The sequence below is a fragment of the Bombyx mandarina genome, chromosome 15, assembly GCF_030267445.1.
Source record: "Bombyx mandarina strain Sakado chromosome 15, ASM3026744v2".
Taxonomy (NCBI): Eukaryota; Metazoa; Arthropoda; class Insecta; order Lepidoptera; family Bombycidae; genus Bombyx; species Bombyx mandarina.
Window position 1 is genome coordinate 3829636 of NC_143221.1, and position 13556 is coordinate 3843191.

Consider the following 13556-nt stretch of genomic DNA (forward strand, 5'->3'; position numbering starts at 1 on the left):
TAAAATTTATATCTTCTTTAAATTTTAGCAATTATAACAAATAACTTAACGATTAATAACGATAGACTTTTCACTGTACGCAAGCGTACTTTTGGGAGCAAGCGGAACGAGGGCGCGGTGCGGGACGCAAGGTTCGACTGATCTACCAATAACGCGCTCGATACGATTTCCCCTGCCGTCGCGCCTCACCCTCACCACCAAAGTGATCTAAAATTCGGTTCTGCGCAGTCAAGGTCATTTGCTCAAGAAGTTTGCCGGTTACTATACTACTCTGTAAGTATTCGGAAATGCAATTCTTCAACCAGCAATATTCTACAACACAATAATAATCACATTCATTAATATATTAAAACGATTTTCATAATACAATCAGATCACACGAAACAAACAATTTCTAATTTTCTAATCATAAGTAAATACAAGCATGCTACATACATACATAATAAATTAACTTGTATATTATATAATATAATTATTTAAATATTATTTAATATGTATAATTCTACTTTTATTCATTAGGGTCCCTTCGTGTTTCGAAATTCCGCTTTGAAACTGCAAGTAGACGTAATCATTAAACTCTTTCAGTACTTATATTCGGTTTTATTTTTTATTTATTTGATTAGGCAATGACAAATATCATGTACCTTAAAAATTTCAGTACAAAATTTTGAGATTCTTCTGGCAAAACAAATTATGTATGAATAATTTATAAGCAACATTTTAATACAGGAAATATAGATTTTTGCCGAAGCAGGGATGTACGACTAATCTCACATGAACAGAAGATTACATTAAGTTTACTTGACAGATTTTTTTAAATGTCGTTTTAGGAAGCTAAATTTCTTAAATCAGTAATATTGGACAAGGGCAACACCTGGTCTCATCCGAGAACGCAGATCACGCATGACATAGAATTGTTATTGGAGTTACATTGGGCATATGAAAAAAAAAATTTTTTTTTTCTACATTCCCTCTACTTCTTTCATATATTTGTATTTTAAACTCAACTTTCTCGTTAAGCAAACACACAATACAAATCGAGCCATTTAAATATTATCTTCTGACAAGATATTAATCTTTTTTAGCGACCAGTACGTCTTTTTTCAATGCAGAATTAAAAAAAAAAAAAAAATAGTTCCACGTTATACCACCAGAGGCGCTGAACGACACATTCAAACTTGACATTCCATTACACTCGAAAAATTTTCAGTTGAGATACATAGGACCAACACATAAGCCCACATTCGCTCGCGGTTAAGCGACATCAAAGCTTCCTTCATAACATCTTTTATATCAGCTACATCTATCAACTACGACAAAGCTAACTTCACAAATGTGACTTTAGAATATCTCACAAGAATTATGACAGGCGTGGATGTATCGCGTTAAACTAATCAGCCATCGTAGACGCGTTATAAGTTCACTTTCGGCGAATTTTCCACAAAGCTTTTTTTTTGTAATAGTGAAATAATCGGCCCGCATCACAAATATACCAGATTTTTAAAAAAGAACAGTGAAGTCACTTTACGAATTTTTATAGTATTAATCATTACCAAAAAATGTCATGAGAAAAACATAAGAGAAATACGAAAATCGTTTATCGAGATATTCACTTTGCACATTCGTATAGATAACTTTTGGTATTAGGGTGACTAAACAACATCAGGCTATGCTGCGCTATGCGAAGTGCCTTACTTGGCTAAGCTGACATTGTCGTACTATAATTCGAATACTAAAAAATCGATACAGATAGCTCGAGAAAGACATTACGATCGATAAGGAGTATTGGGCAGTTTGTTTTAAAAATCTTAGCCAATAGAAACGTAGCATGTCTTTTTTCTCATTGTATAGTGACATTAGCGAATTAGTTAAACAGAACATAACCGAATATCATTTAACCATCCCTAAAAACACTCGACTACAATACATTATGACTAGTGTAAATATACTGTTATACAATAATAATCTGTGCACTTGTTATCTACACCCCAAGTTAGAAGCAATATGAAACGACTTATTCCGTTATATTTTATGTGCTATATTTTTGTTTATACAATTTCGGCAATATAATAAATAATATGCCCCACTACGTACGAAACAATCAAAATTTATCGACGGCTATATCGATAGGACGCCTACAATTATATATTTGTAAGCACTCGAATCGATAAAATTATATCGATACTGGCAAACTTCAACTCTATACACCGACAGTTCCATTATCGATACAAGTCGAAAACGTTAACACGTCGACATTGTCGTTGACGTGTTAATGTCGCACACCGATGCTTGTCAACCCATCGAGATGTTCTTCACTATCGTGACGTCATGACTTCGCCGATTCATTTCTTTGGCCTCTTTGGTCATGTTCGACTCGACGAGCATCGAATGTCTCTTGGCGTTGAGGTCCTTCTTCCTTCGGACAACATCGGGACTGTACGGCTCAGAGACTCGTCTGTCGAGGTTCACTGGATTGTGGCTTTGACTAGAAAACGAGCCTTGGCGATGAATAGGCGTTGAAGATTCTTGATTAAAATTCGGTATGTACGTCTGGAATGTTGATTTATTCTGTGCCGCGTCCATTATGGAGCCTGTCAATTTGAAATATAGTTATTCGTACAATATTTACAATTACAAGAAAATAAAACCGAACAAAACAAAACTACACACAATAGAAAAAGCGTTATCAAATACACAACAAAACAAAGCACTACAGCTAATTTTCATTTTCGAAAAATTTCATTTTCTGTCATTGCCATAACAGTGATGTCCTGGGTATGTATAATTTTCATAACATTTCATTATTAAAACTAGCCCATTCCAACAAAACACACAAATGTCGAAAATATATGCAAAATCACCTTAATATTCGTGCCGACTTCAATTAGTGACCTACAATTAAAAACAAACGGTAAACAAACAATAAGCGATGAACATTTATTCGAAGAGCAATAGAAAAGAGTGATATATTCACGCGGCATGCACTCGTTTTAATTAAAATCAACCAAGAAAAGCAGAAATGTACTTAATTTGTACATATTTAATACACCACACTTCTCAAAGCAATTGTGTCAAATGGGTTTCAAACATTTTCATTCAATATTTTAAGAGCTTAAATAAAACTTGTTCTATTAAAAAAAATAACAAAAATCCACACAAAAATATAAGTTATCCTAAGTAAACTTTAAGACAATAATGTTAAATAGGATGTATTTTATTTAAGGCAATAGATTTGGTATAACCGAAGTCTTAGGAATTTTTGCGTGGGAATCAATAGTGAGCGTGATCTTCTCTACTTAGTTCCGCATGAAATAAATTAAGGCACATAATAAATCGCAGTGATGATTTTCTAGTTCTGCACTCTCCGCGTAGCGTTAAATTAAACTGCCTGCAAGTTTTCTAACATTTTAACTGATTATAATTTATTTTTTTACCAGACAGCTGAAGGGCAATGCGTTTCCAGTGTATTTAAAATTCTCTGACACATTCTATAACCTTTTGACGGATTTCTATGTTTAAATCCCACAAAATATGGTCCAATTTAGAAAGAATTCATTAATGCAGAAAACCAAAAATAAAAAGCTTTGTTTCCTAGTCAACGTTTCAGGAACTGTGTACTTATAATATATAAATATGTATAAACTTATATTCCTTACCAAGTGTTCGAACTAGCCAAGGTGCGACAGTCTGCTTTTGGTTGTTCATCGCGGCTTGCACTTCGTTCAGAGCTGCACTAAGCTGGTGACTGAGTTCCTGCAAATTAAAATAATTATTCGATCGAAATCTGTGATGCGGTGACCCTACTACGTCTTTACACCTACGACCGTGATTACCCACTGTTGACATAATCTTTGTTATTTTTAATACTAAAAAATAGAATATTGTTTAATAATCTATTTTCAAATATTTTTTCTCTTGCCTTTGTGGATGGGCGATCTCACGACCAACCTAGTGTTAAGTGGTTACTAGAGCCCATAGACATCTACAACGTGAATGCCGCCGCCCACCTTCAGATATAAGTTCTAAGGTTTCAGTATAGTTACAACGGTTGCCCCACCCTTCAAGCCAAAACGCATTACTGCTTCACGACAGAAATATGCAGGATAGTGGTACCTACCCGTGTCCTACCGAGGTCCTACCACCAGTAATTACGCAAATTATAATTTTGCGGGTTTGATTTTTATTACATGATGTTATTCCTTCACCGTACAAGTCAATCGTGAGCATTTGTTAAGTACGTATTTCATTAGAAAAATTCGTACCCACTAGCGGGATTCGAACCCCGGTGCATCGCTTAATGCGAATGCACCGGACGTCTTATCCTTTAGGCCACGACGACTTCAAATTAATTTACATATTTTCATACCAAATTTTACGTTACCTGATTACTGCACTGCGCCTGCACGTGCGCCAGTTTCACTTGAGCTAGTTCGAGTTCCAGGTCGCATATTTTTTGTCTTAATCTAGTCTCAGTATCCGTTGTGCCTTCGAGATTGCCGTCGCCTTTTTCTGCTTCTGTAAAATTAAATATAATAATAAAAAAATGTTATATGCAAGAATACATTTTCATTCAATCTTCTGCAATCGATGTACTGTATTTACTATCTAAAAAAATAGTAACTTTGCCAGTATACTTTTATTTTTATAAAAGAAATACTTAGATTGGTGAAGTTAGCCTTCTTAGCTCGACTGAATGTGATAGAATAACACGTAATTAGTATTCGTATCTGCGATGGGGTCACGGAAATACTGACCTTTATTATCCTTCGGTGTTAATTTCATGCTGCAAGTTACACAATCTTTTACTGTGTCCTGAAATTCAAACCAGATATGTATTTAGATCTTTTTTCTTATGCTTCAGTTTCTAGTAGCACCTCTCAGAATTTCGATTGATTTCAACGATTCAATTTTCAATTTCAATTTAATTTTACCGTTAAAAATCTTATAGTAATACAACCGAAGTATTTTACAAATCTTACTTAATACCATTTTTAATTAGTGTATTATTCTGAATTCTACTCTTATTTATATTTTTTATTGACTAGTTGAATGACTTCGCGAAGCCGGTAATCCAGTAAGAATGTAGACGTATTTTTTCACTCAAAAGGAGCCGCTGAATTAATTCATTGAATCAATCAATGACTTATCGCTCGATTTGTGCATGATTTTATGATCGGTGGAATGTGCCCAGACATGAAGCAGTGCATGTGCGTGTGCAGCGTGCATGTGCACGTGCAGTGTGGGTGTCCACGTGTAGTGTGGGCGTGCGTGTGCATGTGCACTGTGTGTGTGTATGTGCAGGTGCACGTGCAGTGTGTGTGTGTATGTGCAGGTGCACGTGCAGTGTGCATGTGCAGTGTGTGTGTGCACGTGCAGTGTGCATGGGCACGTTCAGTGTGCATACACACGTGCAGTGTGAGTATGCACGTGCAATGTAGGTTTGCACGTGCATAGTGTGCGTGCGTATGCATATGTACGTGCAGTGTGAGTGTGTACGTGCAGTGTGAGTGTGTACGTGCAGTGTGAGTGTGTACGTGCAGTGTGAGTGTGTACGTGCAGTGTGAGTGTGTACGTGCAGTGTGGGTGTGCGTTGCAGTGTGCATGTGCACGTGAAGTGTGGGTGTGAGTGTGCGTCAGTGTGGGTGTGCGTGTGCAGTGTGCGTCTACAATGTGCGCGCTTGCCTGCAGGACGTGCAGCTGCCTGTCGAGCCTTGCGCAGATCTCTCTGTAGTCTCTGGCAACGGACGCGTAGTGCGCCGTCGCCTTCTCCGCTTCTTCGTAATTAGCGCGGGCCTGTGAAATTAAGCTATCATTACGTCAATGTAAACACACCGAATTTTAATAACAATACACATAGTTGAAGTAACGTTCCTTTTTCAAAATTCAATAACTTTTGCTTACTAATCTTTTACCTAGACTTAACCATACTGCCTTATATTTCAAGAGTAATAATAATGAGGTCTGTTTTACTTTTGTGTTCTGAATTTTACAATTTTTTTAATCGTGTACGAAATAAATAATGAAATTAGTAATTAAGGAACAAGTTATAGCACAAACTTAGCTTATATAAGCTTAGCTAAACAAAAGCTAAATTAAGCTACGATATTAACATACCTCGTTCAATTGGGTTTCGAGCGTTTCTTTCTCTAGTTGCAGTTGATTGTTGATTACTTTCAATCGTTCCAGTTCTACATTTATTTTCTCTTTTTCAGCAGATTCTAAAACAGAATATGTAAGTATACACGTCAATATGGCGTTTATTATTTTCGAAATTTCGAAAGTTGTGGATTTCAAATTTAATATTTTCCAATGTATGTATGTATGTCGTATCACTCTTGTCAGAGCGGTCGTGGTCGTCATCCAATATCATTGGTGTGGGCAGACGTTATGCGCCTCACGAGCGATCGCCACTCCTCGCGGTTTGTGGTGAGCCTGGTACACTCATGCAAACTGCCGCCAACTGCCGACTTGATCTGGTCGGTCCATCGCATGGGCAACCTTCCACGCGGTTTGGTGCCTTCTACTTTGCCCTGAACGACAAGGCGCTCTATAGAGTCATTTCCTCGCCGGGAGACATGTCCAAAAAATGATGGTATGCGCCCATGCACGAGCGCCGAAAGACGCCGCTTAATGCCGAGTTCTCTAATATACATGTATAAAGAAGGTAACCAGCGGCTATTATGCTACTTTATGAAAAACTACTTAAATATTAAATGTGGATAGAAATTATTACTGAAAAAAAAACTGGAATTATAGAATTAATTAACCTTTGATAAACTTCTCATATTCCAACTGGTATTTGTTGAGTCGTTTCACTTTGATGCTGCACGCAAGTTTGATGATCTGTCTCGATGTCTCCTCAGCGCGACATTTCTTAGGCAGCGTTACTCTGTACAAGATTTTTCAAATTATTATTGTTTTGTTTATCTGTTATTAATAGCGTATTATTAACTGTTCAAACAGGTGAGTGTAAATTTCCAATAAGAAGCGTTTGCATTTTTTTTAATTAGCACATACATTTACAAAACCCTACTGAATGCTACTACATTGTTTATGACGTCATTTAGGATCAAAACTAGCGACTAACTTATCATAGAACAAAAATACTGAAAAATGACATATGATATCAATCGCTGAAATTGGTGTTACAAAATGAAATTTTATTTGTTTAAAATTTATTACATCGATATTCAAAATAACAGTTATTAGATAACCTTTTTAATTAAAATTATATTAACATTTAAAATTATTAATTAAAATTATATTAACATCCCTATTGAGTGTTTCTTAAATTCTTAGTTATAGATCTTTTATTCGAATTTCTAACATCTTCGCATCGTCACATTAGCGTACCGTTGCTGACAATCGTCACAATAAAATAATTTGTACATTTAGCGACGCACACAGCACGGCAGTGCTCAACCAATTTTATACAAAGATATGGATGTGGTGAGTTACGGAAACTATCAAACATAACAAACCTGAAATATTTCAGGACCCCTTCGAAATCGTGTGTCAGTAAGTCCTTCCGTGACCTAGAGAGCAACGCCAGTGCAACTTGGAATAACGTGTCGATACCTTGCAGCAGAAACACGTCTAGAATGTGGTACACCTAAAATGAACAGATAATAAATGTATGATTGTTTTTATATTCATATAATAAAGAAGGTCATTGTGAATTTTTTATATTTTAAAATTTTCCTGTCTTTAATGTTCTCTTTAATCCGAGTCGTCCGACTCGAGTGCACAACGGGTTGTATTCGTTACCAAATTTATTAGGAGCGATACATTTACGTAACAAAACTACAATATATTTATAAAAAAAATAAATACTTATAATAATAATACACATACCAATGGCAGAGGGAAGCGCGCGGTGAACACCGTTAGGAACCATTGCGATGCAAACATGTGCGGCTCGACACCTAGTTCTTGGAAATGCGCACGTAAGTCCGTCAATTGTTCCTGTAAATTTTATTTAATCAGTAGTATCGGAGGTGGCTGGTTGTGCGGTGTACCGTGGAGACCCGCACAGGTGGGTTAACCACTTCTGCGTTCCAGTTGGAAGGGTGGGGCAGCCGTTATATTGTACAAATTTTTACTGGTGGTAGAACCTCCTGTGAGTCCGCGCGGATGGGTACCACCGCCCCGCCTATATCTGCCGTGAAGCAGTAATGAGTTTCGGTTTGAAGGGTGGGGCAGCCGTTGTAACTATACTTGAGACCTTAGAACTTATATCTCAAGGTGGGTGGCGCATTTACGCTGTGGATGTCTATGGGCTCCATTAACCACTTAACACCAGGTGGGCTGTGAGCTCGTCCACCCATCTAAGCAGTAAAAAAAAAAACAATACACATTCCTTAAAGTCTAAGTTGATTACTAATTATAATCATAAATCTCTGATAACTCTTATGACATTATTTTATTTAAAAACAATATTAAATTGTACAAAATTAAACATGTTATATGTTAGAAGAAGTCTGAAAGTGCCACCTGTGACAGAGAAGTTGCGAGGTGCGCGTTTGAGATGGTATGTACATGTTGTGATGAGACGAAATAACAATGAGGTTGGTAAGACAGTGTTAACTATGAATGTGGAAGGCTATAGAGTAAGAGGTAGACCTAAGAAGAAATGGATGGATAACGTGAAAAACGATATGTGTAAGAGGGGAGTGAGCGAAGAAATGGTATATGATAGAGGAGTATGGAAGGAGAAAACATGTTGCGCCGACCCTAGGTGACTGGGAGAAGGGCAAGAGAATGATGAATGATGATTAAACTGTACAAAAACCTTCAACGCATCAACTTTACCTCGATCAGCCTATCTAGTTGATGCAGTCTCATATAGAGAGCTTCAAATCCGTCCTTGTATAGCTCTCTTAGTCCATAGCCATACATTAGCCGGACAAGAAGGCAGAAAGCTTGCTCTTCAGGCATCTGTAGACAACGGCAGTAGGATTAACAAAATAAACTAGATAAATCAGTTATTCAATACTTTTATATTAGAAATACATGTTTGATCACATAGTTTTATTTAAAAAGGACTCAAATTGTTGTTTATCACGTGTTAGAATAGAGCATGGGCCTTCACTCACACACGCAAATACACATGCTACTTATGCGTTGTCCAGTCTTAGTAGATTAATGTAGTAAACAACAATGGCCGACGATAGGCAGGGCGGTGGTAGCTACCCGCGCGGACTCGCAAGAGGTCCTACCACCAGTAAACGTAAACCTACGTGCAGCAGCAGCGTGGCGGCCAGGAAGCTGAGTCCCTGGCAGTAGCCGACCTCGTGGTCGTACACGGCGTAGGCGCGCGCCATCCGCAGCAGCGAGTCCTGCCCGAGCCCGCCCGCCTCGCGGAAGAAGTCGTGCGCCGGGAACGTGCGCGCGATGTCGCGCTGGATCACCGCCTCGAACGGACACTCCTGGAATATATTTATTTATTTATTTGGGAAACAAACAGTACAATACAAACATCATCATCATCATCATCATCAGCCTATAGCAGTCCACTGCTGGACATAGGCCTCTCCAATTGCTCGCCACTGAGCACGATCCTCGGCTTCTCTCATCCAGCTCCTGCCAGCCACCCTGCACAGATCATCGCTCCACCGAACCTGATACAAACATATAATATTTTTAAAAAGTATAGCTAAAACAATAACCAAATATGTTTCCACAATCAAAATCACATATAAGTAGAAAGTGAAGAGAAATTTAGAAATTTAAATTACAAAAAAAAACAAAAGCAACACAATACGCACATATTATTTTGTATATCAACTTACACTATAAAACTACAATACTCAACGGACTAAATCACCTTATAAATATTTTAAAATTGCTTTTCTATATAGTATTACAACAGGAACATTAATCTCGGTATCGGAAACATAATAAACTAGTTTCGACAATAGACCCTTGTCGGAACGAGCCCTCGAGTTTCAGTGGTAACACAAAAAATCAAACTAGAAAGAGGGTAGGTACAACATTTCGCACCTTTAGAATTATAGAGACCCGACCCAAAAAATGTGTTTTTGGAAAACATCGAATAAAGTTTTCAAACTGAAAAGACTTAGAGAAAGGGGACGGAGCGAAAGAGACCAATGGATAAGTTTGTCCCTTTCTAACCTAGTTTTGGTCATTTGATTATTAAGAGTCGCTGAAAACGGTCGTTCTAGGTCCATTTTTTAATTAAATTCGAAATCCGAAAATTACGAAATGCGTCTCTATAATTCTAAAGGTGCGATTTGTGTTTCCAGCTTCTGACCCGCAGTCTGGAGTCTACCGTGTTCATGACATTTGGGATAGCACCTATGTATCACAAGCTAATTTACTAATTTATAAATCGTGGTAAAATCCGTCAAACAATAATGTATTTATTTTTATATTTATTTTCCTATTACAATTTCTTTTTATTTTTAAAAATAAGATACATATATTTCGAAATCACAATTTTGAATTTTCCGGTCTCGTTCTCCAGAAACAACCAAGAGATCCTTAAGATATCACGAACATCTCAATCATAAAATAGCGATGGTGTTGCCAACATAATATGAAAACAGTATTAGTGTTGCCAATGTGTTATGCGATAAGTGACTAACCTTACTAATTAGCGTTCTGTAGGTCTCCATTAGTTTATCGTTCTGGTCGACGCCGGCCAGGCGGAGCCACACCTCCCCGCGGAGGGCTTCCGGCACACCGACCCGCACCAAGTGGTTCAATGCTCTGGGTCTCGGGCCAGTCCAACTGATAATAATAAAAACTAGTTGTTTCTCAGCAATTTACGGTACTATCGTTGGTATTCCAGAATTGCACCCCGGCACAATTGACGTTACTGAAGTCAGCTTGCGATGAGTTATCACAATAATCGTTTAGTTTCCAAAATAGATTCACTACAGAGCATAGATTGGCAATTCATATAAATGTAATATTAATACGTGAAAAATAAACTTTGTACCCCTTTTTACGAAAATTGTGTGGACGTAGTACGAAATTTCCCACGCTTATAGACAATATAGAGAAGGAGTGCAGAATGTTAATATTTTTTTTAATTATGCATAAAAACAAATCAACAAATAAAAACATTACAGACATTACCATATAATTAACGCAAACAGGCATGCATACTATTTATTTATTGCCAAATTTTTCTTATTGCTTATAGTCTGTGGTTAAATAGAGAATAGATTAAATATTGTTTGTCTTTATTAATATTTATCTATAGTATAGTCTTGGCGAAATCTTTGATTATAAAAGTATATAATATGTCTTTGACAATTATAGAATCATAATAGTGTACAAACTTATAGTTTCAATTAATTATAGTCGAATTTCGCCTACCTAGGGACAGCTAGTATAAATAAATGCGTTTGAATGCAATTTTCATCCCAAAACGAATTGTATATTTACACATATGGTTAACTAGGCAACATATTAATAAAAAAAGGAATTAGGATATACCTTCTTAGCACCTGGGCCCAGTTTACGAGCACATCTTCGCCACAGTCTTTAGAAACTTCTCCAGTTCCACTCAGAAGCGGCTCATCGCCATCTAAAAAGAAAGTATCAATCATTGTACCTTTCGTACTGAGAACATATTAATACGAATTTAACACTAGTCATATTATGTCAAAACATACTTAACTTTATCAATACGTAATAAGAACCGCATGACAGGAAAAATAATAACAATGTATATCATTATTGATATATAAAAATAGCTCATTAACGAACGTAGTTTATAGAAATTCTTCCCCCGCATACACCCATAAAAAAAAAAAAAACTCACCTCAGTTAACATATACAATGTTTACAAAAAAAACTAAGGTGATCAATTGAATGTAATTTTTAAATTTTTTTATTGCACTAGTAGGCAGACGAGCATACGGCCCACCTGATGGTGAGCGGTTATCGTCGTCCATGGACTTCAGTAATGCCAGGGGCAGAGCCAAGCCGCTGCCTACCAAATGTTATAGTTTAAATCTATACTAATATTATAAAGCTGAAGAGTTTGTTTGTTTGAACGCGCTAATCTCAGGAACTACTGGTACGATTTGAAAAATTCTTTCAGTGTTAGATAGCCAATTTATATAACATCAGGCTAAGACCAATGCAGGCGGAGCACCAATAAAGAATGTTTCAAAATAGGGTTTTTTTCCCTTTTGAGGGCTTCCACTGCGTGCGCTGCGGAAACGGTTAAAGTTTCGCTAAAGTAATGTATGAGAAAATAGTTCCCCTTTAAAAGATCTAAAAAAAAGTCCGAGACAGCATATGTCTATATATTAAGGTTGGCTCACTATAATGTTTTATATGCTAACCAAATTTGTGCTAAAATAAAGCATTATTTGTGAATATTCAACGCGGACAAACTCGCAGGCAAAAGCTAGTATATGTATACATATATACCAGAGTCCGGTTCAGAGGGCGAGGGCGGGGCGGGCACGCTGGACAGCGGCGACGGCAGCAGGCTGGACAGCGACAGCGGCAAGTTCAAACGGGACTTGTCCAGCTCCCCCTCGGTCTCCACGCTCGCCACCTCGTACTGGAGCTGACCCAGAGGGTCCACGGACTGAAACAGTCATTTGTTTTACTGCAAATGCACGTATTCGCTGGAGCTCCGCCCAAAACACGTCATTACGGATCCTCTCGATCCATTAACAGTGCGGTACCACAAGTACCGGTCACCGTCTTCATCGAACCCGTCGCTGGCGACGAAGGGCCCATCGAGCGAATTAACCCATAGACACAGCCCACTGAGTTTCTCGGCGGATCTTCTCAGTGGGTCGCGTTTCCGATCCGGTGGTAGATTCTGCGAAGCACTGCTCTTCCTAGGGCCAGTGTTAGCAACAATCCTGGTTTGAGCCCCGCGAGCTCACCTACACGTCAAGAAGCTGAAATAGCCTGTCAAGGCTATCAACATACGTAGGAAAAAAAAAGCTGGAGCTCTAGCAACTGTTAGCAAATTCCATCCCTCCTGACTGAGCTTTTGCTCGCCCACCTGTCCTGGTGAAACTTGGAAGGCCTCCGGGCCAACAGTAATTTTTCTATACCCTTTAATCTAATTCGAAGAACAATGAATGCACTTACCTCTTTAAGATTAATGTAAAACTGTTGAACGAGAGGTCTTTTCGAATAATACCAAAACCTTTCTGTTGGCGGAAACACTTTCACCGGAGTTTCTATGATCAACCTGCACAAACACAAACAAGAATGAACATAACAATACAAAAATTACAACTTCAATGATATAAAATTACAATTCTACAAAATAAGACTGTAAGTCTTGAGTATTATAAACCTCAAATAACCGATACAAGGGTCATTGCTAAACAATTTTTTATTGGAGAGTTTTGTCGCGAGTTGCTTATGCTCATTGCTTTATGTAATATCCATTAATGCTTAATTGATCAAATTTAATCAAGTTTTAAGTGTAGATATTAAATATTTTGTTACTTAGTGCAATGTATTATTCTGGATTTCATATTTCTTAAAGCTACGTACTCATTCTATTTTTACTTTTCAACTACTGCACTGTCGAATGCATCTATAAT

General features: G+C 37.5%; 1 protein-coding gene across 9 annotated transcripts in view; it reads right to left on the reverse strand.

Moving 5' to 3' along the window:
- Nucleotides 1-598: 598 nt before the first annotated feature.
- Nucleotides 599-13556, reverse strand: part of GAPcenA (GTPase activating protein and centrosome-associated) — a 40250-nt gene continuing 27292 nt past the window's right edge. For 5 of the 9 annotated variants that reach the window (XM_028177749.2, XM_028177748.2, XM_089732884.1 and 2 more), the window contains 15 exons: nt 13093-13195; nt 12412-12574; nt 11467-11557; nt 10608-10752; nt 9240-9428; nt 8812-8937; nt 7855-7965; nt 7482-7612; nt 6768-6889; nt 6115-6218; nt 5683-5793; nt 4755-4812; nt 4382-4515; nt 3657-3753; nt 599-2591 (listed from right to left, as the gene is read on the reverse strand). In XM_028177749.2, the coding sequence (XP_028033550.2) occupies nt 2293-2591; nt 3657-3753; nt 4382-4515; nt 4755-4812; nt 5683-5793; nt 6115-6218; nt 6768-6889; nt 7482-7612; nt 7855-7965; nt 8812-8937; nt 9240-9428; nt 10608-10752; nt 11467-11557; nt 12412-12574; nt 13093-13195 (1984 nt within the window). In that variant the 3' untranslated portion in view covers nt 599-2292. Of the gene's footprint in view, nt 2592-2861; nt 2893-3656; nt 3754-4381; nt 4516-4754; nt 4813-5682; nt 5794-6114; nt 6219-6767; nt 6890-7481; nt 7613-7854; nt 7966-8811; nt 8938-9239; nt 9429-10607; nt 10753-11466; nt 11558-12411; nt 12575-13092; nt 13196-13556 lie in introns of all 9 variants that reach the window. The other 4 variants (XM_089732883.1, XM_028177750.2, XM_089732887.1 and 1 more) reach the window with 1 other exon arrangement.